The 26,689-nt window shown below is 37.8% G+C and overlaps 1 protein-coding gene across 1 annotated transcript in view; it reads left to right on the top strand.

The window, feature by feature from the left end:
- LOC134801172 (protein Skeletor, isoforms D/E-like) overlaps positions 1–26,689 on the top strand; it is a 99,670-nt gene that overhangs the window by 57,359 nt on the left and 15,622 nt on the right. Inside the window, exons 5-7 of the mRNA XM_063773719.1 lie at positions 1,558–1,685; positions 2,200–2,337; positions 24,186–24,285. Coding sequence (XP_063629789.1) covers positions 1,558–1,685; positions 2,200–2,337; positions 24,186–24,285 — 366 coding nt within the window. The remainder of the gene's footprint in view (positions 1–1,557; positions 1,686–2,199; positions 2,338–24,185; positions 24,286–26,689) is intronic.

The following is a 26,689-nucleotide window of genomic DNA, read 5'->3' as shown; positions in this document are numbered from 1 at the left end:
CAATAACACGAAGTTTAATTACAATCACGATTCTATCGCCTAAGATTACACTCTCCTTTATCATATTCCCCTCAAACTTCCAGCATTCGGGAATTCCCTTCGATGAAGCATTAAGATACCCCTATAAAGGACACAATGTACAGATTACCGCCCGTAAAGGAAAGACACTCATTGTTGGAGTCTTTTTACGTAAGCCCTTATAATACGGGTTATTGTGGCGGCGAAGCTGAGAAGGCACATTATTATGAAATAAGCTTGTGATATAGGTTATTTATGTTATTTTGGTGGTAAACTCAACAAGTCGTTTTTATAGGTTATGTCATTTTTGGGTGCCTAGGGTAAGAGATTATGTGGCATGACAATGTGACATGCAGTATCTTGTTCTTTGAAAGTTTTTGGTTTTTTATCAGACTGACGGAAAGATGGCAATGTTTTGAAAGTGTTTGTTTGTGTTTTTACTTTTTTAGCATAGTTGTACTCGTACTATAAATCCATGTAATTTCTACATATAATGTAGAAAATATCTGGGAGACCGAACTTTGCTCGGAAAACATAAGTATAAAAACTCAAAAATGCGCGTTTTCCCAGAGATAGCTAGATCGATTTATCGCCCCCGAAAACCCCCATATAGCAAATTTCATCGAATTCGTTAGAGCCGTTTCCGAGATAACCGAAATATATATATCACTTCTACAGTTTAACTTGCTACACTTTAAAATAAAGCTCTTCGCACTTACAACCCCTCTGGAGTAGCGGGTGTCTATGGGCGCCAGTAATCGCTTACCATCAGGCGATTCTTCTCCTCGTTTGCCCCCTATATCATTAAAAAAACCTAAAGTTTCGAAATAATAATAGTATTTCATTTTGAGTAATATTTTCCCTTACTCGTTGCTCGCATATTTTTTTAATTAGCGGCGAAAGTGTTTCCCACTTCTGCAGCGTCGGTAATTGGATTGGTTTGATGATATTAATGGTATCGGAAGAACAGAAAAATCCGTAACTAAACTATCATTAAATGTAAAAGTATTGGTAAAAGTAATTAATTGCCTGTTACAAAAACATCCATAAATTATTCGCTATTTATATTTATAACACTTGTATATATATATTAGTTATTAATAACATAGCATGTTTATAGGTTCCTTGTACCTTGTTCCTTGTATTTATGATATACTATAGGTACCATCGTATTTTCACGGAAACGCACGAACGGGTTATGCTATTTCAGTCAGTATCAGTACAAAAAGTACTGAAGTTGACTGAAGTAGCATGACAAATACGAACTTTTCTGAGAAAATACGATGGCAAAGGATTATCACTACATCTGTACCTTGTACTGGTTTTATAATGTACTGTACCAATGATCCCATCCCATCTGTAGCTATATTCTGTATACTAATGAATTTCCCCCGTATTCATACCATTAAGTTCAAATTTAACGGTATATAATGCAGATTTCTGCCATACGCGTCCCCGACAAAGTAGACGTTTTTGTGAATTGCCCAATTGCTCCGTTTATTTTTTAAATGTTCCACTACAACAATCCTCTCATTGCAGATGCCAAGTTCTGGGTGGGCCGCGGTTCCAAGCCGTCTCCGGCCGGCGTGAGGATCCCGGACGAGAATGGAAAAGAAGCGCCTTTGAGAAAGTATGACAGGAAGACTATCGTGCTGACGCTGCCTGGGGTAACTATCACCTTTCTTTTATGATTAATTACCGGTAAATAAATTAAATGTATCTGTATGTGCTGGACTCTAATTTTATACGGTCCAGAAGCTGTTTTTCTAAAGCAAAATATACGTTACTGAGCGGGTTCAATACCATACTAACAATTGCAGAAATCGAAAAATAATGTTTATCTTATTCCAGTAAGACAACATTATTAGAAATTAGATACGGACAACTGTTTGGATGGTTGAGTTGAGAATTACTAGTTTACAACCCAGCAAAGTTTGGCGTAGTTGACAATGCTTATTGCTTAGCAAGTTTATGGTTGAATTCTATTTCTCAGATATAAATCCTTTAACAGTAGTTTAAAGTGGTTAGTAATATGACTGTTATGTATGTATGTAAACTGTAAACACTTTATTGTACAATTGTACATAAGACAGGTTGAAATATAATAAAACAAAACTTATAAAATGTACAAAGGCCAACTTATACCTGATCCTGAAGACTAAATTACAATTTTTCGTCCAGGAGCTGACTGTGTTCGACATTGGCCACTTCGGCGTGTGGTGTGAGGCTTTCACCGTGGACTTCGGTCACGTCCAACTGCCACGAGAACAGCTGGCTAATGTGCCACCTAGTCTGAAGATGCTTGGAGTCTCTCCGCAGGTATGTCTTTTTTGCGTGACAGTAATATGTAGAGCAGACGAGCCGCCTGATGGAGCGATCATCTTCGCCCATGGACTTAAGCAATATCGGTGGAGCCACTTTAGCATTGCCGACCCTTGAGAACCCTGAATACCGGCTTCTTCTTCATCAAGTATGCGCCCACAGTAAGGCATACGCTTCTCAAATTTTCCTCCTGCAAGTGGGCCTGCAATTTTAATGTCATCCTCCTGGTTGGAGGTCTTTGATCCGGTCTTTTAAAACGCGGCCTCCACGCTAGCACGCTTGCTCCACTTTCTATCAGGTAACAGTATTCTTTCATGACGAGTTTGGTGTGGGAGATCCTTACAATAGACTCAACTATGTGCAAGTTTAGTGACTCGTAACAGCTGGTCAATGAGCTGCAATGTTTGAAGATGCTCGGAGTTTCTCCTCAGGTATGTATTTACTGCTTTGCTAACAGACGGTTAACGTTTGTCAGTGTTATTGTTTGAGTCTTCTCCGACAGACTTCAGGCAGACGAGACGTGCTACTCCACTGGACTCTTTTAGGGTAGGTATAAAACTTGTTGTTTCTACTTAGTTAACTCAGTTATCTTATAGTTTATTTAGAAATAGAGTTCAATTCAAGTTCAATTCAACGAACTGGAAAATCAATAAAATAAACCGCATTTTTTTTTAAAGATTGAAGAATAAATTTAATGTCCTGCGAATTTATATAAAGATTAAATAATAAATGTCCCTCAAATACCCCTTTAATAAAATAAAACATGATTTTCTTGATGAACTCACTGAATCGAATTCCTTCAAAGGAATAAATTTCAGAATGCGCAGATTGAGGCAATTTAGGCAGGAACGCAAATTATTCAAACTCATGGAGGCACATGTAAATTTGTTAGCTGTTTACTTGTTTTGATACATTAAAAGCAAATTAACGGATACAGTGAATCTCAAAGGTACGGCGAAATCTTCGTTCCAATATTATAGCAAATATCTGGGCGACCGAGATTTGCTCGTAAAACATATATAAACTCAATAATGCGCGTTTTCCCAGAGATAAGACTAACAGGCCTATTCGGATTTCGAGATAATCACAAGATCTTGAGACGATTTAGAGATCAACTAGATCTACATTAGATATCGACTAGATGTGACTTGGATATCTAAGTCATAACTTGTCGAAATCGTTCAAGAGGCCCTCCCGAATCGCGGAAACATCAAATTTAACATTTCTATCTTACAAATATCTTTAAATTATCCGTATCGTAACTTGTTGAAGTCTAGTAGAAATCTAATTCATTTTCCGAATCGAGCCGCTAGCTAGATCGATTTTTCGACCCCGAAAATCCCTATAAGGTGTATTCGGGTATTACCGAATGTCGGATAATTCCGAAATTCAGAGGAAAATCACCCTTAATTCCATCATAATAAAAGTCTCTTTTCGGAATTATCCGACAGTTTTCGACATTCGGAATTACCCGAGGAAACCTTATAGCAAATTTTATCAAATCGTTAGCGCCGTTTCCGAGATCCCCGATATATATATTATATAAACGGGAATTGCTTGTTTAAAGGTATTAGTAGATAGGTATGCAGTATACAGGAATTTTGAATTAAAGTTTTATCCTTGGGGCCCACTGATTAACAGTCCGCCGGACGGTATCGGCCTGTCAGTTGTTCGGAACTGTCAAAATTTTGTTCTAACTGACAGGCCGATACCGTCCGGCGGACTGTTAATCAGTGGGCCCCTTTAGAGTTGAACCAAGAGAAGTCTGCAACGATTTTGATAGCACACGCAGTGCAAGAGTTAGTTTCAACGCCAAACTTCTATGAAATTATGACGTTTAAATAACACTTGCACGCTTGTCTATCAAAATCGTTGCAGACTTGTGTTGGTCTAACTCTATACGAAACTCATATCGAATGATGTCATATCCATCGTTTCTTTAACAGTATATTTTGACCCGTAAGTAAAGGAGAGATACGGCTCTATTCGGGAAATGAATTAGAGATTCACTAGATATGAAATAGTAAAGATATGTGACGTTCCACGGCAAAAGGTACCTTATGGCGGCTGGCGCTTACGTCGCATAGCGCCGCAATAATATTGGAGCGGTGTTAATAATAGCGTAATCGCCAACCGCCATAAGGTACCTTTACCCGTGGGACGTCACATATCTTTACTATATCGTATCTAGTTAATCTCTAATTCATTTCCCGAATCGCGCCGTTAGTAGGTATTTGACCCGCGAACTATCATTTACCGTCTTATCCCAAAAAGGAGGGTAATGCGATGTTCGCGTGAGAGCCTATAGTCCGGTGGCCGGCTGCATGAAACAAACCTCATCAAAAAATAGAATATACCTACCCTGTAGAGGTACCTGACATTTAGTAGCTTCCAACGCACTTGGTCGGCCTAGGCTTAACCTGGCAGATTTTGTACAAATGGCAAAAACGTTGGACAAAAAATCATCAAAAAAAACCTCATCGAAAAATAGAATGAAACTTGTATGGTAGGATACCTGACCTTGAGGACAGTAAAAAAAAATTGGTCGGCCTCACCTTAGCCTGGCAGTTTTTGCAGTCCGACCAGATTTATTGGGTCACGTGAGAGCTACAATTTACCTCATCGAAAAATAGAATGAAACAAACGGATTATAATAGCTAAAATAAGCCTGTTGACGTATGTCTTGGTCGGCCTCACCTTAACCTGGCAGTTTTTGCAGTCCGACCAAATTTATAAAAAAATCATCAAAAATTTTTTATCGAAAAATCGTATGAAACTGGTATGGTACGATGGCTGCCTTTGAGGACAGTAAAAAAAAGTAGTCGGCCAAATCCTGTGTTGGCAGGTTCCTGTGTCCGACCAATTTTGTGGTACCACGTGAGAGCTACAATTTTACCTCATCGAAAAATAGAATGAAACAAACGGATTATAATAGCTAAAATAAGCCTGTTGACGTATGTCTTGGTCGGCCTCACCTTAACCTGGCAGTTTTTGCAGTCCGACCAAATTTATAAAAAAAAACGTCAAAAAATTTTTATCGAAAAATCGTATGAAACTTGTATGGTATGATAGCTGCCTTTGAGGACAGTAAAAAAAAAGTGGTTGGCCAAATCCTGTGTTGGCAGGTTCCTGTGTCCGACCAATTTTGTGGTACCACGTGAGAGCTACAATTTACCTCATCGAAAAATAGAATGAAACAAACGGATTATAATAGCTAAAATAAGCCTGTTGACGTATGTCTTGGTCGGCCTCACCTTAACCTGGCAGTTTTTGCAGTCCGACCGAATTTATAAAAAAATCATCAAAATTTTTTTATAGAAAAATCGTATGAAACTTGTATGGTACGATAGCTGCCTTTGAGGACAGTAAAAAAAAAGTGGTCGGCCAAATCCTGTGTTGGCAGGTTCCTGTGTCCGTCCAATTTTGTGGCACCACGTGAGAGCTACAATTTACCTCATCGAAAAATAGAATGAAACAAACGGATTATAATAGCTAAAATAAGCCTGTTGACGTATGTCTTGGTCGGCCTCACCTTAACCTGGCAGTTTTTGCAGTCCGACCAAATTTATAAAAAAATCATCAAAAATTTTTTTATCGAAAAATCGTATGAAACTTGTATGGTACGATAGCTGCCTTTGAGGACAGTAAAAAAAAAAGTGGTCGGCCAAATCCTGTGTTGGCAGGTTCCTGTGTCCGACCAATTTTGTGGTACCACGTGAGAGCTACAATTTACCTCATCGAAAAATAGAATGTAACAAACGGATTATAATACCTAAAATAAACCTGTTGACGTATGGCTTGGTCGGCCTCACCGTAGCCTGGCAGTTTTTGCAGTCCGACCAAATTTGTGGTACCACGTGACAGCTACAATTTACCTCATCGAAAATAGGATGAAAAAAAAAACTGATTATAATAGCTAAAATAAACCTGTTGACGTATGGCTTGTTACGGACGGCTTTCATAAATTCAATGTTGCAGTGTGCGGCAGAATCCACTTGCATCAAATTTGATGCAACACATTGTGGCTGGACATTAAGAGATGAAATGTATAAGATCAAATGGTTTGAAGGACACATAACGCCTTTGCGAGTCGAAGAAATAACAATAGATAAGTCGCAGTCTGGGGAAAGTTCGTCAGACTTCGACTCCGAAGATGATTATGATTAACAGTAATTATTAACAATAAAAGGGTTATTCCCACTAGTTACCACCAAGTTCTTATCAGTGGTAACTACTGGGAATTATTTTCCCACCTTTTACCACTGGTAACTACTGGGAAAAAAAAATCCTAGTAGTTACCACTAACTCGGTTTGGTGGTACCTACTGGGAATTTTTATTCCCAGTAGTTACCACTGGTAAAGGGTGGGAATTTCTTTTCTACAAACCGAGCTTCGAAGGAGAAATGCTACAGTTGATGGAAAAAAGGCTGATTTGATGCAAAGATAATCACTTAATATATGTGAGGTTATTTTGTGTATTTTACCGTTTATTAAAATTTTGGAAGGCTCACGTGCAGTTTTTCCTCTTATATTACAAGTGTTCGATTGAAAACTAAGCCTGCATGTACAAGAAGGCGTTTCATATACGCCCGCCCATCAGATAGGCACACAAAGTCATGATGCGTATGGAATACAGCATGTGTGGCCAAGCCATTATGCCCTAAATTATGTACTACTTCGTTAAAACTTAGCTTACCTGTGTATTTACTCTTTCCAAAATATTTATCTTCCTTAAAATGCAGCCTACACAAACGGTCTTTATCATTTGCCTTAGTTTTTGGTACTCAAAGCTTTTTCTCACTGATTTATGCATATCGGGTCCTTGGGAAAAAAGGGAGATCCTATAGGTATATTTCCACAATTTGTCGCACACTATTGCAGTATTGTGGAGAAAAAAAAAACATACAACCGAATTGATAACCTCCTCCTTTGGGATTGGGAAGTCGGTTAAAAAAGGAGAATGTTTACAATTTATTGGAAACAATGTATGTGATTTGACAGTGACAGCAACTCCACTATGGAGGCGCCACCTGGCGTGATAAAATGTCAGTTATGCCTCCTCATTCTATCTGTAGTGGAAAAGTAGGATATACGATTCAAAACTTGTCAAAAATCGATGAAAACCTTTTTATTTTTGACATCTGTGAGACATCATCTCAACGTAAGTGTTACTCTGAAACCACGTCAGTAGTTAGAAAACGTTATTTAGATATTAGATAGATTTATGAATAAAATTTGAACTGAATGTTTTCTTTTTTTTTAAAGCCCTCTAAGACCTCCATGGACTCATTTACTTATGACTTTTTTCAGTTAGCATTATTAAGTTAAGTTCAAGCTGCGAAGAAACCATATTTTCAATATAGAAATTATTATTCTTTATAAATGTGGTCGGACTGCAAAAACTGCCTGGCTAAGGTGAGGCCGACCAAGATATACGTCAACAGGCTTATTTTAGCTATTATAATCCGTTTGTTTCATTCTATTTTTCGATGAGGTAAATTGTAGCTCTCACGTGGTACCACAAAATTGGACGGACACAGGAACCTGCCAACACAGGATTTGGCCGACCACTTTTTTTTTACTGTCCTCAAGGGCAGCTATTGTACCATACAAGTTTCATACGATTTTGCGATAAAAAAATTTTGATGATTTTTGTATAAATTTGGTCGGACTGCAAAAACTGCCAGCTTAAGGTGAGGCCGACCAAGACATACGTCAACAGGCTTATTTTAGCTATTATAATCCGTTTGTTTCATTCTATTTTTCGATGAGGTAAAATTGTAGCTCTCACGTGGTACCACAAAATTGGTCGGACACAGGAACCTGCCAACACAGGATTTGGCCGACCACTTTTTTTTTACTGTCCTCAAAGGCAGCCATCGTACCATACCAGTTTCATACGATTTTTCGATAAAAATTTTTTGATGATTTTTTTATAAATTTGGTCGGACTGCAAAAACTGCCAGGTTAAGGTGAGGCCGACCAAGACATATGTCAACAGGCTTATTTTAGCTATTATAATCCGTTTGTTTCATTCTATTTTTCGATGAGGTAAATTGTAGCTCTCACGTGACCCAATAAATCTGGTCGGACTGCAAAAACTGCCAGGCTAAGGTGAGGCCGACCACTTTTTTTTTACTGTCCTCAAGGTCAGGTATACTACCATACAAGTCTCATTCTATTATTCGATGAGGTTTTTTTTGATGAATTTTTGTCCAACGTTTTTGCCATTTGTACAAAATCTGCCAGGTTAAGCTTAGGCCGACCAAGTGCGTTGGAAGCTACTAAATGTCAGGTACCTCTACAGGGTAGGTATATTCTATTTTTTGATGAGGTTTGTTTCATGCAGCCGGCCACCGGACTACTACTTCGGAACTGTTATTCTCCGAGATTCTTTACCACGACTATTTGTCTCTTTAATATCAGACTAGCGACCTGCCCCGGCGTCGCACGCTCGCACGGGCTACAAAACCCTAACAAATTATATACCTAAACCTTTCTCAAGAATGACTGCCGTATTCGAACTTCAAGATATTCACAAGAGACGACACGTACTAGATCCATTCTAGATACGTTATAGTTTAGATATCAACTAGTTCTCTTTTGCAGCGCAACCAATGTCACTTTTACGTTAGATAGATTAAGATATCTATTAGATGTGAATTGGATCTCTAAGTTATGACTTAGATACAGGATATGTCCTGTGGAAATCGTTCAACAGTATCTCCAGAATCGCGCAAATGTCAAATTTGACAGGTTAGATCTTAAACATACCTATCGTTATTATCGTATCTTGGTGATGTCTAAAAGATGTCTAATATATGTCTATTTCAAAATCCGATTCGGGCCCTCAGTCTATTAATAATATTTCAAAATAACCCTCAACTACTCACCACTATCGGTGTAGTGCGTAAAAATTCCCAAATTTAAGTACCTGGGTCAAACAGATCACTGTGTTATGTCTTTCCTGTAGACATAAACAAGAGTTAAGGGCTATAAAGGTTAATTTTCTTATTTAACCCTTATCCACGTGAAAAGGTCCTCCTTTTATTTAGAGAACTATGATAAAATCATTGCTTACATGCCCACAAGCTGTTAACTATTGCCCACAGGAGAGAAAAATGTTGAGAAACCAAACGCAATGATTTTATCATAGTTCTTTAAATAAAAGGAGGACCTTTTCACGTGGATAAGGGTTAAATAAGAAAATTAACCTTTATAGGCCTTAACTCTTGTGTATGTCTACAGGAAAGACATAACACAGTGATCTGTTTGACCCACCTAAGTAATCGTTAGATACCTAAGAAAAAGTATAAGAGATTGGCTCCAGATTGCCCAATGTATTTGATGCGCCTGACTATGAAAATCTTTCTTTCACAAAACCGCATTACAGTTACAATAATTTCAACACAGCATTTTGACTATTTTTGACGAAATAGCGTAGGTAGTATAAGTGACCATTGATGCAACTTTAAGCTCCTAATTGCTACCTTCTAATTGAACTTATGACCTCAAACTGACAGCCACAACATTTCAACACATATCAAGGATCTCATATTGACACCGCCTTCTGCTAACTGATCATTCGTCAACCTTGTTTCAAAGAAATAAGGTCCATTATTGATCATTTCAAGCTAGTAGTCCTCTTCAATCCATTTTGAAACATCTCAACCGCAATTTTCCACAGATTCACACCTACAACACACTGAAAAAGGAATTCTAGCTCGTTCGTATAAGGTTGTATTTAGAATGTCGTGCAAGCGATTGCAAAAACAAGTGAATTGGAGATTGTGCATGCAGCGGGGTCAGTGGCCTCTCGCCTCGGCAAATATTTTGATAATCGATGGCTAGTTTGAGTTTAATGTTTGTGGGTAAATTGACCTTTCATTGGCCGCAAATCATCATTTGGTTTTGCGTGACTGTTTTATTCAACTATTCTTCTTACTTAGCTAAAGACATTAAAAAACCGGGCGAGTCGGACCCGCCCACCGAGGGTTCCGTAATTTTTAGTATCTGTTGTTAAAGCGGCAACAGAAATAAGGTAAACGTACTAGTGCTCGACATGCTAATGCCCAATAGATGACACCGTGCTGTCACCTGTATTGACTTACTTAAGTTTCAAGATAACATGTACTGGGACCGCGTCGAGCACCAGTACGTTTACCTTACATCATTTGTGAAAATTTCAATTGTCTACCTAGTTATCACGGTTCATGAGATACAGCCTGGTAACAGACAGACAGACGGACTGACGGACAGTGGAGTCTTAGTAATAGGGTCCCGTTTTTACCTTTTGGGTACGGAACCCTAAAAATGGAAACAAAATTAAATAAAAAAATGCAGCTGATATTTACACACATTAAACAGTTATATCGAAATCCGATATTTTATTTTATTTATTCGTGAACATCAAATAACTTAATTACTCACTACTCATAATATCAAACAATACATTTTAACCATAAAATAACAGGTCAATTGGATAATATCCGCCGAAGCCTGAATTTTCATCTGCCATTTCATTATTAATCATGACTATTATTATTTTTAATGCGTTTCAATTATTCCAACACTCCCCAGTTGCGGAATTCATTATTAATTAAATTTTAATGATAGTCCGTCCGTGTTACATATTTTCATTAAACTGACAGAATAAATAAACAAGAATGCCAGATGGGTGTGCTTAAGCTTTATTTAATTAGTTTTCGTTCAACGCCATATTGCTATCACTAGCGACCCTCCCCAGCTTCGCACGGGTTAACAAATTATACACCTAAACCTTCCTCCAGAATCACTCTATTGGTAGGTGAAAACCGCATGAAAATCCGTTCAGTAGGTAGTTTTTGAGTTTATCGCGAACATACAAACAGACAGACGCGGCGTGAGACTTTGTTTTATAAGGTGTAGTGATAATAGCCCTAGCACCATTGTATAATTCAAACTCCTGTTATGTGTTGTCGAGGGAGTTAAATAATGTAGACTATAAATACAGACTAAGTGTTTATTAACTAACTAAACCTAGACTTAAAACTATGTGGGCGCCAGGAGAGATTTTGTCCGGTGTCCGACAGGGTTTCTCTGCCTACCCGCTGCCTTTCTGACTAGCTCAGTCTATGCGCACTCTGTTGTGCGTCCATCGAAAAGGGCATTACGTTACGCTAAAACGAATACAATTAAATTTATTCTAACTGCAAAACTAATCGATGTTATACTTGATATTTGATTTTTACAAGACTTATACTATGACTTACCCCTTTTGTGGAATATTATGGCACTTAATTTCCAAAAGATAATCACTCTCACTAGTGGGATATCCAGATTTATGACCATAAATTTCGGTAAGCTATTTCGGAAATCTTAATCACTGCACCAGTGGAGGATACGTGTTTCGTGTTTGAATTCTATTTCAATTCTGTCGGTTATGAATTCAAACGCCAACTAAACAAAGAAACTTGTCCTTTAAAAATAAACAACTAAAACTATGAAAAAGTTCATCCACGGCGAGGATCGAACCTCAGACCTTCCGTTCACTAGTCTGAGCGTCTACCGCTGAGCCATAGTGACTGTTAAGAAAGCGGCGTAAATTGATCACCAGTTACGGCCAACTGTAGTACAATATAGTGATACAAAAGAATGTCAACCTTAGCGCTACGACGGACGGTCCACAATCACATGAATTTACTTGTTCATTACATGCCCCCTCCGTCAATAAAATAAATAAATTCCATTTATTTATTTTTTACAAAATAAGGCTTGAGGTCTTTAATGTGCCAGACCCCTATGCTCTTACCGTATTTATTATTTAATCTAAAAACAATGTCTGACAATTTTTCAACAATAATTGCTTTCTCGAATTTAGGCGCCAGTTTAGCCATGAACTTATTATTTGCATTCGACAGACATTTAGTACGTCTCCAGACTATATCTCCTAACTGAAATGTTCCATCTCGTCTTTTAGCATTATAGTGATTACTGCTCTTAAAATGACCCATTCTTAATCTTGCTTGCACCTGTTTAAAAATGTCATGTCTCGTTTTAAGGCTCTCTATATAATAGGTCCTATCTATTGCATCACCTACCCCTAGGTCCGACCCAGACGGTGTTAGTTTAGGCACTGCTAAACTTGAGACAGAGGTCTCCCAACCTAAAAACAAATAAGACGGGGTATACTCCGTCGTTTCATGCACCGCGGTTCTTATCGCATGACCTAACTCATCTAAATGACTATCCCATTCATTATGATTTTTAGAGTTTATATATGATGAGATCATTGTTCCAATTACGCGGTTGACCCTCTCTGTCGGGTTACTCTGTGGATGATAATTTGGGGTGTACGAAATCCTCACATTATACTTCATGGCCAGTTCCTTAAAAAGTTGAGACCCAAATTGCTTCCCGTTATCACATACAATAACCTTCGGAGCACCGTAAAGCAAAAATTGTTTCTCTACAATTTCACATAATTTATCAGCTTTGCCCGTACGCAGAGGAAATAACAAGGTAAATTTACTAAAAACACAAGTAATTACTAATAACATAGTGTTGCATTTTTTGCTTTTAGGAAAAGGACCCATATAATCCATAGCAATTTCTTGCCATGGGCCTTTGATTTCCCTATGCTGCCCCATATGACCTAAAGGCAATTTCTGTGAAACTTTACGACTGGCACAACATTCACATTCATTCACGTACCGCTTAACGTCCTCTAACATGTTATGCCAGTAGAATTTCTGTTTAATCCTAAATAAGGTTTTTCTTATTCCCAAATGACCAGATGTTGGAGTGTCATGGCATTCCTGGAGTACCTTGGCGCGCAACGATTCTGGCACAAACAATTTCCATTCGTCCTCCTTATTCGGAAACTGCTTCATCAGTATCTTCCTGTACAGAAGTCCGTCAGTAGCTTTCCAATCCGAATCATGACCCTCTGCTGAAACCTTTGCCAATTTATCCTTATACCATACATCCTTATGTTCATCAGTGACTTCGATGAGATTTATGTCACATTCCGGTTGTGCTACCCCTCGGGACAACGCATCAGGCACTGTGTGACATTTCCCTGGTCTATGAATAATCTCAAAATCAAATTGCTGCAATTTCATAGCCCAGCGCGCCAACCTCCCATGCGGGTCCTTCATTTTATGCAACCAGAGTAGTGCGCTATGGTCGGTTACGACTGTAAAATGTGTGCCATCAATGTAAGATCTAAATTTCTCCACCGCATAAACTACACTCAACAGCTCTCGTTCTGAAGCCGAGTACTTCATTTCCTGATCATTCAATTTCCGACTCAAATACGCCACCGGACGCTCCTCACCATCCGTTTTCTGGCACAGAACTGCCCCTACCCCCGTATTTGAGGCATCACATTGAATGATAAATGGTTTTGTGTAATCTGGACAAGTTACAACCGGAGTTGACGTAAGCAACGTCTTAAGATTTGACCATGCTGCTTCTGCTTCTTCTGTCCAAGCTAGCTTCTTTGTCTTCTTACCTTTTGTTAGATCATGTAGTGGTGCTGCCACCTCTGCAAAATTTTTCACAAATCGTCTGTACCAGCTGGCGAGTCCTATAAATCGTTTCAGTTCCGTAAAGGTCCTTGGTCTAGGAAAATTTAATATCGCCTCTACCTTTTCTGGATCTGTTCTGAGTCCATCCTTATCTATAATATAACCCAGATACCGCAGACTAGGTCTTGCAAACCTGCACTTGTCTACGTTGATTGTTAAATTAGCATCCTTTAACCTCGCCATAACTTTCCTCAAAAGAATCACATGTTACTCAAAGCTGGCTGAACATATCACAATGTCGTCAAGATAGGTCCAAACCTTATCACCTTCTGCATGAAACAAAATATCCATGAGCCTCTGTTGGGTCTGCGATGCATTTACGAGACCAAAGGGCATAACCTTAAATTGGAAGAGACCTCTTCCCATGACCGCAAAAGCAGTTTTTTCCTTACTGCTGCCTTCTAAAGGTATCTGCCAAAAGGCCGACTTAAGGTCGATTGTACTCAAAAATCTGGCGTTGCGCAAATTGTCAAGAATGTTGGTAACCCTTGGTAAGGGGTACGTGTCTCTTTTTGTAACACGGTTAAGCTGGCGACTGTCCAAGCAAAGCCTATTGTCCCCGTTTGGTTTCTTCACTATCAGAACGGGCGAACACCATGAGCTATGAGAAGGCTCCACAACATCTTTAGCCAACATCTCATCCAACTCTTTTTGTATTTCCTTATTTATGACCGGTGAAAAGTTGTACTGCCTCTGGTGAATCGGTTTATTATCTGCCGTATCAATATTGTGCTTTAATATTCCTGTTCTCCCTAGACCAACGCCCACTGATAGTTTCATCTCTTCAATCACATTGCCTAAAATGTCCTGTTGCTGAAGGGTTAGATCCTCTCTAGCCACTATTGCTGGAAAATCAGTTTCTATTGCCCCTATCTCTGCTTCACCACTGCTAAGCAGCCTGTCACTCCTAAACTGCAACTCTATCCCAAATTCTTTAAAAAAATCCTGGCCTAATATTAACTGTTGTCCTAATGATGGCATTATCATCGCTGGTACCACCTTGAATTGATTATCGAACACAACGGGCACGTCAATAATTTCGGAAACCTCATGTCTCATACCACCCGCTGTAGTTAAATCTGTCGTATCAATCTTAGTCGCTTTAAGACCGATCTTGCCCAGTGCCTCTGCCAAGGTTGGATTCATCACGGTACGCATTGCACCACCGTCTAGTAGCCCCACGTTGGGCGCCATTTGTTATGTGTTGTCGAGGGAGTTAAATAATGTAGACTATAAATACAGACTAAGTGTTTATTAACTAACTAAACCTAGACTTAAAACTATGTGGGCGCCAGGAGAGATTTTGTCCGGTGTCCGACAGGGTTTCTCTGCCTACCCGCTGCCTTTCTGACTAGCTCAGTCTATGCGCACTCTGTTGTGCGTCCATCGAAAAGGGCATTACGTTACGCTAAAACGAATACAATTAAATTTATTCTAACTGCAAAACTAATCGATGTTATACTTGATATTTGATTTTTACAAGACTTATACTATGACTTACCCCTTTTGTGGAATATTATGGCACTTAATTTCCAAAAGATAATCACTCTCACTAGTGGGATATCCAGATTTATGACCATAAATTTCGGTAAGCTATTTCGGAAATCTTAATCACTGCACCAGTGGAGGATACGTGTTTCGTGTTTGAATTCTATTTCAATTCTGTCGGTTATGAATTCAAACGCCAACTAAACAAAGAAACTTGTCCTTTAAAAATAAACAACTAAAACTATGAAAAAGTTCATCCACGGCGAGGATCGAACCTCAGACCTTCCGTTCACTAGTCTGAGCGTCTACCGCTGAGCCATAGTGACTGTTAAGAAAGCGGCGTAAATTGATCACCAGTTACGGCCAACTGTAGTACAATATAGTGATACAAAAGAATGTCAACCTTAGCGCTACGACGGACGGTCCACAATCACATGAATTTACTTGTTCATTACACTCCATAAATGAGTTTATTAATGAGAACAATGAGACCTGACATTTTTTTAGTGATTATACTTTATTTGGTGTAAAACAAACTGATTAAACATAAAAATTAAAAACTAAAATAAACCTAAGAATGAGTAAAACTAACTTAACAAATAAAATACTACCACCCACTCTGATTGTCTCCCGGATCAAATGTGCCAAAACTATATAAAAATATGAACATTCCATCTTTTATGCAAATTGACCTGTTAATTTTTTAGATATTTCTATATTATCCTTAGTTCATTAAGTGAATATATAAATGACAATGTATGACTATTACTGAATAAATGATATGATATGATAACAATCGTTTACTGTATTCTCATGCAGTAAAATTAGAAATACTAACTGGTTCTCCAATACCACTTACGGCTGTTTTGTGTGCTGGGGAAGCATAATACGCGTTGACATGCCATGGATTAAAAAAACCGGTCAAGTGCGAGTTGGACTCGCGCCCGAAGGGTTTCGTGCCGTAAAACGGCAAAAAAATCACGTTTGTTGTATGGGAGGCTGGGAGCCCCACTTAAATATTTATTTTATTCTGTTTACAGTGTTAACAGAAATACAACATCTGAAAACTGAAAACTGTCTTGCTATCACGGTTCATGAGATACAGCCTGGTGACAGACAGACAGACGGACAGTGGAGCCTTAGTAATACGGTCCCGTTTTTACCCTTTGGGTACAGAACCCTAAAACAGCAGTTTGCCTAAATTTTCGTTTTTGTACGAATATGAGCTCTATAAAGAATTCAAAATGTATAATCTGTATAAAATAATTGCACTGAAAATTTTCTACTATCTAAAAACGACATCAGTAAATGAAACAACAAAAATATAAACTATCCGATGAATTGTGGGCTGTATGATATAATTGATATACGAGTAAAGGACTCGTAGTCGATTCCTAATAAAATAAACAATCTACTTTACGCAACGGCGTTCAGGCAAATTCCATTCGTATTTCAACTCGTCGCTTCGAAAGTCGTCGGCCCTTGACTCTCGACCTGCCTAGCTCGTGTCATGTCGGACGCAACTGATGTGTGGCATCAAGTGTTCTGCTTGTTTGATTTGATTCGAAATCGGTATCACATCGGAGTAAGAATTTCAGCAGTGTCGTTGAATTACGCAATTATACTATAACAATCTTTGTTATTTTCTTTATTTTCCTGAGACTTTGGTCTAAAGAAACGAGCATTTCTAGTAAGCGGCTTTGGTAGAAAATGCTCTGCATAACGTGCAACTTTTAATGCCTAAGTAGTCTGTCCTCAAATTTTCGAAAACAAAATAGAAATCAATACTGAGACAGCAGCAGATTTTGGTTCAAAATGTTTGTTTTGCATCCCGAAAACCGAAAGACTTTTGGTTACTTGAAATGAAAAGGTTTATTGTGGCAAAAATAAAAACATTGCGTACATACACTGACACTCTAAACTAGGCCGGCTTGTATCTTAGAACCCATTGAGTGTCCTTGGGTATACTTACGTTCAGATAAATATTTATCCCGGCCATCCGAGAGAAACTGGTTATTTGACCCAGCACTCGCAAACTTAGTGCGTGTTAAAATAATTAAACTAAGTCCCCATAACCTAGCCCTATCCTCGTCCTGTAGCAGCAGCTTTTGTTGCAGAGCCGCAACAAGGCGCTAGCCTCCGGCCCCTCCTCCGGCTCCCCCCGGGCCACTCCCCGCAGGCCCATCGCCAAGGTCGACGCCACCACATACCGGCCCACACGCCTCGGAGCGGGCCCTTTGGCTGCCCTCTTGGACTCCCCTGCTGAACACTTCGCGAGCCTCCATCGGCGCGCTGGCGACACTATACCTCCACAACAACAACTGGTTGAACAAGAGATACAACAGTTCCAAACTCAAACGAGACAGCAACAATTAGAAACCCAAGAGAGAGCACAACAGCAATTCCAAGCCCAAACAGAACAACGACATGATGATCAGTTGCAAACTCAACAAAATAGACTACAACAGCAACATGATCAAGATCAGAGACCAGTGATTTACCAACAGCAATCCCAAGTTCAAGATCAGAGACCGCAACAACAATTTCCTACTCAATATACAAGACAACATCAACAGCAGTTTGCTCCTCAAGGTTACAACTTAGAGCAACTCCATGAAGAACAGCGTCGCAATCAACAACAACTCGAACTGTTACAACAATTGTATCAACAACAACAGAGACAGCAACAGCTTTACCAGCAATATCAGGGTCACGATCCAGAGAGATATCAACTCGTACCGTATCAAGGGGAGTTCGCTCAGCGGTTCGGTATCCAAGCGCAGAAGAGGTTTTCTCAAGAGTCGCAAGAAGACCTAAACAGACCTGGCTTTCACACGGTGGTAGACCCTATCCAGAGAAGCATTGACCTTGACCTATTTGGGAGGTCCACAAGTGATGAAAGCGCTGTTTAAGCCGACAACACGATGTGACCCTTTAGATTATGCTTACATAAGTAATGTGTAAGAGTTTCAACACCGTTTCTCATCTCTAAAAATAACGTTGCTACTGATAGGAAAATATGCATATTTATGGAAAATTCTTACTCAAAACAATTTATTTTAATAGTAGAATTAATAACTTTAATAAGGCGTGTATGGTAGAAACGCAGTTGAGAAACTTTTTCGTTAAATGAGCGTTTCTTTTATTTTTTGCCATTTTTATATATTGTGACCTTTTTTGCCACGTTTGTGTTATTTCTAGTCAGGAGCGCGAGCCCTTTTCATCCTTATAGGAGAAAAAGAGTGGCCTAAAATTTTAAAAATTAATGAGGAAAAAAACTCTGGGACATTTTTTTATCCCATTAGGATCGAAAGAGCTCGTGATTCTGAGTAGAAATAACACAAAAGTGGCAAAACAGGACACAATATACAAAAATGGCAAAAAATAAAAGAAACGCTCGAATACGATCTTAAGAATAGAATTCTGCTCTTTACATAAATCAATTTGGCATCACCGGGATTCGTTATCAGATCAGATTTCCAAGCTAAACCAATCGAATTACTTGTGATTCTTTTGATTCAAATGATAAAATCACGATCAACTAATTAATCACATTTACAGAATTCGGGTCAGACGTGCATTTGAAAGGCAATTTCAAATTGAACGTTAAACATATTAACTTAAGGTACAATTTGGATGGGAGATGTACACTCCTCATTTGTCAAAGATGGACGCGTGACTGTTGTACCCTTCTACTATTGCGACATATTCTGACCTCGGCTTAACGGTTCCGATGCATCCTTTCAATTATTTCTTGCATTTAGTATAAACGAAATTGCACTCTAACATTATGATCATAAGAGTTATTAAGTTATTTCATGAAATAAAGAATACACTCGCAATTCACTTCACACCCGCAAAAAGTGCGAAATTGCCTCTCACTTTTACATTTCTAGATCTTTTATTCTGTCGTAACAGAAGTCTTAATCTTTTTGGAGTTCTAACAATGTGATTTTAATTTCACAATCTAATGCTACTGTATATCCTCGGGCTGAAACGTGGTTAAAAAGCAAAATAAATCAAGCATGTCGAATAGTCTATCAGAAATACTAAATTTCGTGCAAGTTGGTTCGATTTTTCTTCTCGTCAAATAGCAAAAAATAATAATGTTAATTCTACTCAGCAAAACGAGACCGTTCGATCCTTGTATAAGAAAAAAATATCCTAATATTGTTTCCATTCCGTTACCATTTTTCATATAGACTTTGTATACCTAATGGTAACGGAATGGGAGAAACGAAAAATGAATTATTTTTTTTTTAAATTTTGGACTTTTGTCTCCTCTTAGTATCGAAGAAGCTCATGATTCTGAGTGGAAATATCATAATAAATCCCAAATTTGCAAAAAAAGTAGTGTAAAAGTTATAACTCTACCAATAGCTGTTTAGTGCCTACGTGTGCACATAGAGACAAAATAACATTTTAGCGAGCAGAAACATTAAAAATACAAATAGACTATTAAAAACAGAAACAGAAAGAGAGAGACCATGATACTTGAAAACATAAACTTTCCGAGAGACGAGCAATGCAGCTCGGAGATAAGCCAGTAATTATGGTCTCTAAGTTAATTTAAGAGAACCATAGCGCACCTGATCAGCTTAGCCACTTTCATACAATACTCCCTTCAATATATCCTTTTTATACCACGATAATTCGTCTATTTTATTTATATGTGTTTTATTGATGTAACTGTAAACAGAGCTCCCAAAAGCTAGCTTAGTAATAAATTTCTGAAATAATTAAGGGAAAAGTGGGTTCGCTGTATAGATATGCTGGGAGAGTGCAAATAACTGTAAATTTGTCGGACTTACTCGTATGCATTAACATTTCTGACAAATTGAACGAGAACTTAAATAGTTTCAGTTTCAAGTTTCAGTCATTCTGTACATTTCTGAATGTTTCACCAAATTATTTTGAGGAAGATATTTTTAAATACCTACACCTGTGAAATGTGTAAATTTATAAATTTCGTTATTTTTTACGTTTTTTTACTTTATTAAACATTTTTAAAGGCAGTTTAATATAGTGTCGAATAGTTGTCTGAATAGTATGAATAGTAAGTAGTAATAAAAATGTTTTTTATTATTTTTTTCTAAATTTGGACGATATTATTTTTAATGTAAATTATGTATGTAAATACTTCATTAACAAAAATAACTTTATTTCTGTGATACTCGTAATATTACTATGGTTATTGATTTATCAAAAAATTATATATGCTGCAAAGGAATAAATTCCATGATTGGTTAATTTCGTGTAGATAATACCTAGTTTTAAGTATATTTAATTAATTAATTTAACTAATGTGTACAGAATTGTAATAAAAGCTTGCCAAGTTATTCGTGTTTTATTGACAACTTGCTCTATTCCACTAACCCGGGGTTACCCGGTTAAACCTGGAGTTACCATGGTTACCAGTACAATTTGACATTGGGTTAACGGTTTAACCGGTTAACCCCGGGTTAGTGGGATGGTGCAAGTGACGCTAGTATCCTGAAGTTACCATCCATATCAACCAAAATGACAGAAAAAAATGTATTTTTCTTACTTGCTTCTATATTTTAAGAGTCACAAGAGCCTAACCGCCGCCATACAATCGTAGCTACTATACACTCAAAATTTGTACATATAAATTAATTGCTTGGTAAGTATAGGATGTGACGAATTTCAAAGGCAAATTGATTATAGAAGGGTTTTCGTTAGGAAAACTCTTCGCTTAAGACATTTTTCTTTGAGAATGTATGGGGCTGTAGCTTTCTATTTCATTAGGGGACATTCGCCACCATATTGGCCAAAAGAGGGCTAAAGAATAAGCGAAAGCGGTAGCGATTATTGCCTACAACACACTTGACTGTTTTACTTAAAGTATATTCGGGTAAATCTGAATACTTACTTAAAATTTTAATTACTGAATTCGGGTAATACCGAAAATTGACACTAAGATGGAAAAATGGACACTACCTAATTATTTTTCCATCAGGAACTAAGGGTACTTTTCGGTTTTTAGGAATTGATATTAATACGAATATATCAAGATATAGTTCACAACTGTACAAAACAGCGAGACAACACTTCTTGATAATGGAGTTAGCAATAGATGGCGCCATCTAGTTGCCCTTTTCTCTAGTTGAGTTCTATGAGATTTGGCTTAAAGGACTGGCATCCAGGCCATAAAATTCTATAAAAAACAAGAATTTGCCACAATTTTAGGGATGGACAGGGCAAGCTATGCTGGCGCCATTTGCTAAATACCGGCCAAGCCCATTGCATAATTATTTACTGCTTTATACTGTTGACGAGCAAGGCTCACCACAAATAACAAATTATGAAATACATTATCTATTTTAAGGCTAGATGCACCTAAAAGATTTAAAATTATCAAGGTATCCTTTAAACACTGACATCCAAATACAGATAATTTAACTTAAATACATCTTAATGATGACCAAAACCGCGAAATGTATGTGAAAATGGCCGAATATGGATGGTGCATGGCCTTGACCTAATTTTAGCGAAAGGCTGCACTAATCTGGACCTTAATGCAACTGCATAAGATCGATTGCATTCTCATGCGATGTGTCTTCGAGCTTGATCTGACTAATTCAAAGATATATGACTAACATAGACTACTCAAACGAGTGAAGGTGTTTTATGCCATCGATTATATTTTGTGTAAAGCGTAGGTAACACATATACATTTGGAAGCAAATCCATTATTTTTATTTTCTAAGTTTAATCAAAAGTTATTTTAGGAGTGAACCCAGGCCATTTTTCTATGTTCCCCTTCGTTTCTCTAACTAGATTTTAATTTTAATCGATAGGTACTTGACAATCATATTGGATTCAAGAAACAAAGTTTAATGAATAGCACCGATTAGGTAGGAAAAATCCTGGTAGGGTTTCAGTAATGTCAGCACCCCTATTAAATTTTTCAAATTTTACCGTCATGCCTTTATTTTAACAAAACTTATTTTTTATGCATTATAATTACAACAGAGTAGTGAAATAGTGGGTAAGGGAAAGATAGTGTTAAAACATTTCGACACTTCGAGGCGATATCCTAGACTCTAGGACCTAGAGCGTAGGTACATACATGGTACCTTTTTCATACGGCAGTACCTACATGCGCTGTCTATTCAAATATTATGTCTGTGTTCAAGCCTGCTCATGTCAGTATTAAGTACTGCAACTCAATGACAACCAAATATGCCCTCTATTCCAAATCCGTTAAGGTTTAAAAAACTTTGGCTTAATCACCACTCAAATGTTTTTCAATTCCATTGACCTTTACCATCATTATGTTGGCAAGCTAGGTTCACTAATATAATTATGTTAATATGTTAAGTTATAAATCTAAAGTTAGTTTGATGCACTGGCCTCGATATTAGATAATATTAGTGGTCTGATGTAATAAACTTTGGCTAATGTTAATTAAAATCAAAATTTATTCGTATATGCCATAAATAAAATATATTATCTCTTCTGGGCACCTTGCCCGTTGACGCCAATCTGGGCCAATTTTTATTTTTCATATCCTCGTTAGTCCCCAGGTAGCTACTTGTACAAGTACACATTAAATTCGAGTTCTGAACTCTTATAGAAATAAAAGAAAGTTCCAAATTCGCAAGCGCTAAAAATCGCTTGGGTTTTACGAGGACAAATCTACTTATACTCCCTACCACTCTTGACTTGGGCCGAAGTGCAAAGGGCCGCAGGCCGCACACTCGATTACCCTTCGCCGCGTCATCGGCTCGCCCTTGCAAATCTACTAGAAAATTATACCGCCCGGCCTTCAAGAAAGGCTAGCTACAAGTATATATATGTAAACGTGGTATAGTAGCTATGAGTATGTTTTCGTAAGCGTGAGGTGTCTATATGTATGCTTATATTTATTGGCCTTATGGACAAAATGGCCACGCTCCACCCTGCTGGGATGAGGTGTCTATATGCCCCTATATATCTGAAAATTTAAAGTAAGCTACGTAAACATGCGCAAATCTGTAGAAATGATGCCAATCGGCTGAAATATATGCTGTCCTGCTACTACCTCTATGGAACGAAAGAAAGATATACTTGGACATAATTAATTTGATGGGGAATTGGGGATCCATAGTGTGCCAAAATATAGTAAAGCAATGTAAAAGTGTTTTGAAAAAGCCGGTAAGGATTAACTAGGTAGGTAAATAATTATTTATAGGGGGCATTATTCGCATATAAATAATCTTGAATTATCCCCTACCTTTTGGCCGTAGGGTTGCGCTCATGATCTAGGACCTAGACCTTTTAGCGTGACTGTCTTTACTTGAAAGTTGAAACAATTAACGAAATTGTTATGAGAATTATTTTTTATGAGGTTAAGTTATAATATGATTTATTCTCATTACATCAAACTTAAAAACAAATCAGTCCAAATTTACGATTATATTTTTAGAGCGGATTGGGGACTATAGTCCAAGCCCTCTCGCACATGAGAGGAGGCCTCTGCCCAGCAGTGGGACGTATGTAGGCTGAAATTATTATACATTATTATTATATTTAGAGCTCCGCATAAAACTTTGGTCTTGCAAATCGGTTAAATGCGTTATTCTCAAAGACCGTTTGATGTAGGTACCTAAAATTTGGAACAGTTATAGCAAGTACCATCACTAACACTGTGAATAAGTCAAAACCGCTTATTTCTGCTTTAAGGGGGAAATTTAGGGGGTTGAGAGGGGTGGGATGATTTTTTTTTATTTTTTTTTATTGCTGAATAGCTATACTGACTTAAATTATTTTTGTTATTTCCAGTCAAAGCTGAACTGCGAAGTGTTGTACGACGACCTGGCCTTTGAAGTCCGTTGGGCGGTTGCTGGGGACAGCATAGTCTTGCAGCTGGTGTCTAAGCTGGGTGAGTAAGCTGTGTGCTCATACTTAGCAAAAAATAAAAAATATTTAAAGTGCCTATGCCATTTTCTGATAATACGTGAACTTAAAAAATGTGCCATTCTCAATCAAAAGGGTGCTTATTGTCGGTTGTCGGAATCAATCTTATTGACAACCGACAATGTGGTACCTTTTGATTGAAAACGTCACAAATATCTAATGCAGGGGTCACCAATTATAATTAGTTTCTTCAGGGGTCCGGTTCTTAAACTCAAATGACCATCGTGGTCCGTTTATCCTTGAGTTTATTAAATAAGCAAAAAAATAAAATAGGTCGGCAGTCCGGATGCGGACCGCGGTCCGCCATTTGGTGACCCCTGATCTAATGAATATGAGAGCTACGCTACGCTACGCTAAGTCTGCACTGTCTTTAAATGGCACATTATCTTAAGAATTTAACATTTATGACGGCGGCGTTTACACAAAGAACAGTCTTGACCATCGAGTTTTAAAGGCTCGTGAGTGTTTTCTTCGAGATGTAAGTTTCTCAAAATTAGTTCTAACATGCAACTAATACTAGAGTTAGACCGAGATAAGTCTGCAACGATTTTGGTAGCACACGCAGTGCAAATGTTATTTATACCTACGTCATCATTTCATATAAGTTTGACGTTTAAAATAACACTTGCACTGCGTGTGCTATCCAAATCGGTGCAGACTTTTCTTGGTCTAACTCTACCTAGGTCTATAATGCACGCCTTACTAGCACGCTCATCTCTTGTGGACATTCCTCTTAACATTCGTAGAATATCATCCAATAGAAAGTCCCGATTATTTTTAAGGATAATACTAACCGAATTTTCCGAACAAAAAAACAGATGGTTCCTAATTCAAAAGTACAAAACTGACTATCATTGCAATACGGTTTGCGAATAATCAGATAAGTGTGCAGTGTGCCTAAATATCGTCTGCCGTATTATTACGCCGAACCAATCAGCAATGTTGCTTATACGCAGTCCATGACAGATTATCCCGAGATTACTTCGACGACCATTATTGCCATGAGGCCTCATTCTGTTCCCTATCTGTTGATTCGGTCAAGTTATGTTCTAATGTATGGGGAAGACAAACAAATTATAGCCAGCATGAAATGAATGAATATAACCTTTTTTGTTACCTAGGTACGGATTTAATAAGGTTATTTCTTTCATTGTCACTTTTTTCCTATATTGTATACTTTCCCCAAAAAATAAAAATAAATTGTCAACCGGGACATATTTTATGCTAAAAGGGGGGGTTGCATATTTAATTACACAAACGGGTCTACCGCGATATAATGTCATTGTTTTTACCTTTAATTCCTTGAATTTCAATTCCGGATTTGTGTAATGAAGTATGTGTACAAAACGCGAGCGTCTAAAGTGTTATAGGGGGGGGGGGGGGGTTGCGTCAGGGAGAGGGGATGGAACACTACTGTGCGTACAGCGCCATTTTTTAAACACAATTTGACCGAATCATGTAACATTGAATTTTGTGTAGTATCTAATTAAGTACATTGAAATTGGATTGGTTGATTTTTCTTGATTTGATGTTTATTTTCATATTTAAAGATTGCATTGTTGTCAGGTTCAGTAACTATCTTCTTAAATATTTATTACTAATATTGCTGTGAACAATTTGGTTGAATGTCTCGACATCCCCCTCGTTTCTGCCTTACATCAGTATTTAGTACATTCCAAGCATCGATACCACAGATCTCTAAACATGTGCATATAATAGGCATACATGATACTAAGGGACTGAATAACAATCCAATGAAGAAACACATTGCTTAAAACTACTAATTGTATCTTTGAAAACGTCTTTTAGTTTCTTACGACTTCTTGCTCCTGAATCGATCTTCTAGCATAAGTACAGCTCCTTCTGATTTCATATCGCTGTTTTGCTTCTCTACAGATTTTTCTTTATCCAAGTTGTTATCATCATCAAATAGCTCATAGGCTACAATGTTTTCTTTATCTTCTAGCTCTTTTCTTTAATTTCTAGCTCTTCTAATGAGTCTTCAAACAATTCTTCCCCCCAAACTACTGAATTCTCTTTATCTTAAACATACAAAATTTCTTCCACTTAAAGAGTATTTGCTGTTATACTTCCTGTTTTCACAGTCTTTCAGAGACTTTTTGGCAGCAGCACAACAGAGAGGCAGGAGTAAGCACGGTATATTACACCAAGGTAGGGCACACACGAGAGGGATTAAGATTGTACATAATTTGCGGATTATTGCGGATCAGAATTTTCACATTTTGCTGGGTTAGATAATCATGTCATAAAAATGTTGTGACATGTGTCGTGCGCTGAGTTTTGTTTTATTTTTTATCAATGTTGATTATAGGAGCAAAAAGGATGTGACAGAAAAAGGTGTTATTCAG

Source organism: Cydia splendana, chromosome 21 (genome assembly GCF_910591565.1).
Source record: "Cydia splendana chromosome 21, ilCydSple1.2, whole genome shotgun sequence".
Taxonomy (NCBI): domain Eukaryota; kingdom Metazoa; phylum Arthropoda; class Insecta; order Lepidoptera; family Tortricidae; genus Cydia; species Cydia splendana.
This window is presented reverse-complemented; position numbering and strand designations above follow the sequence as displayed.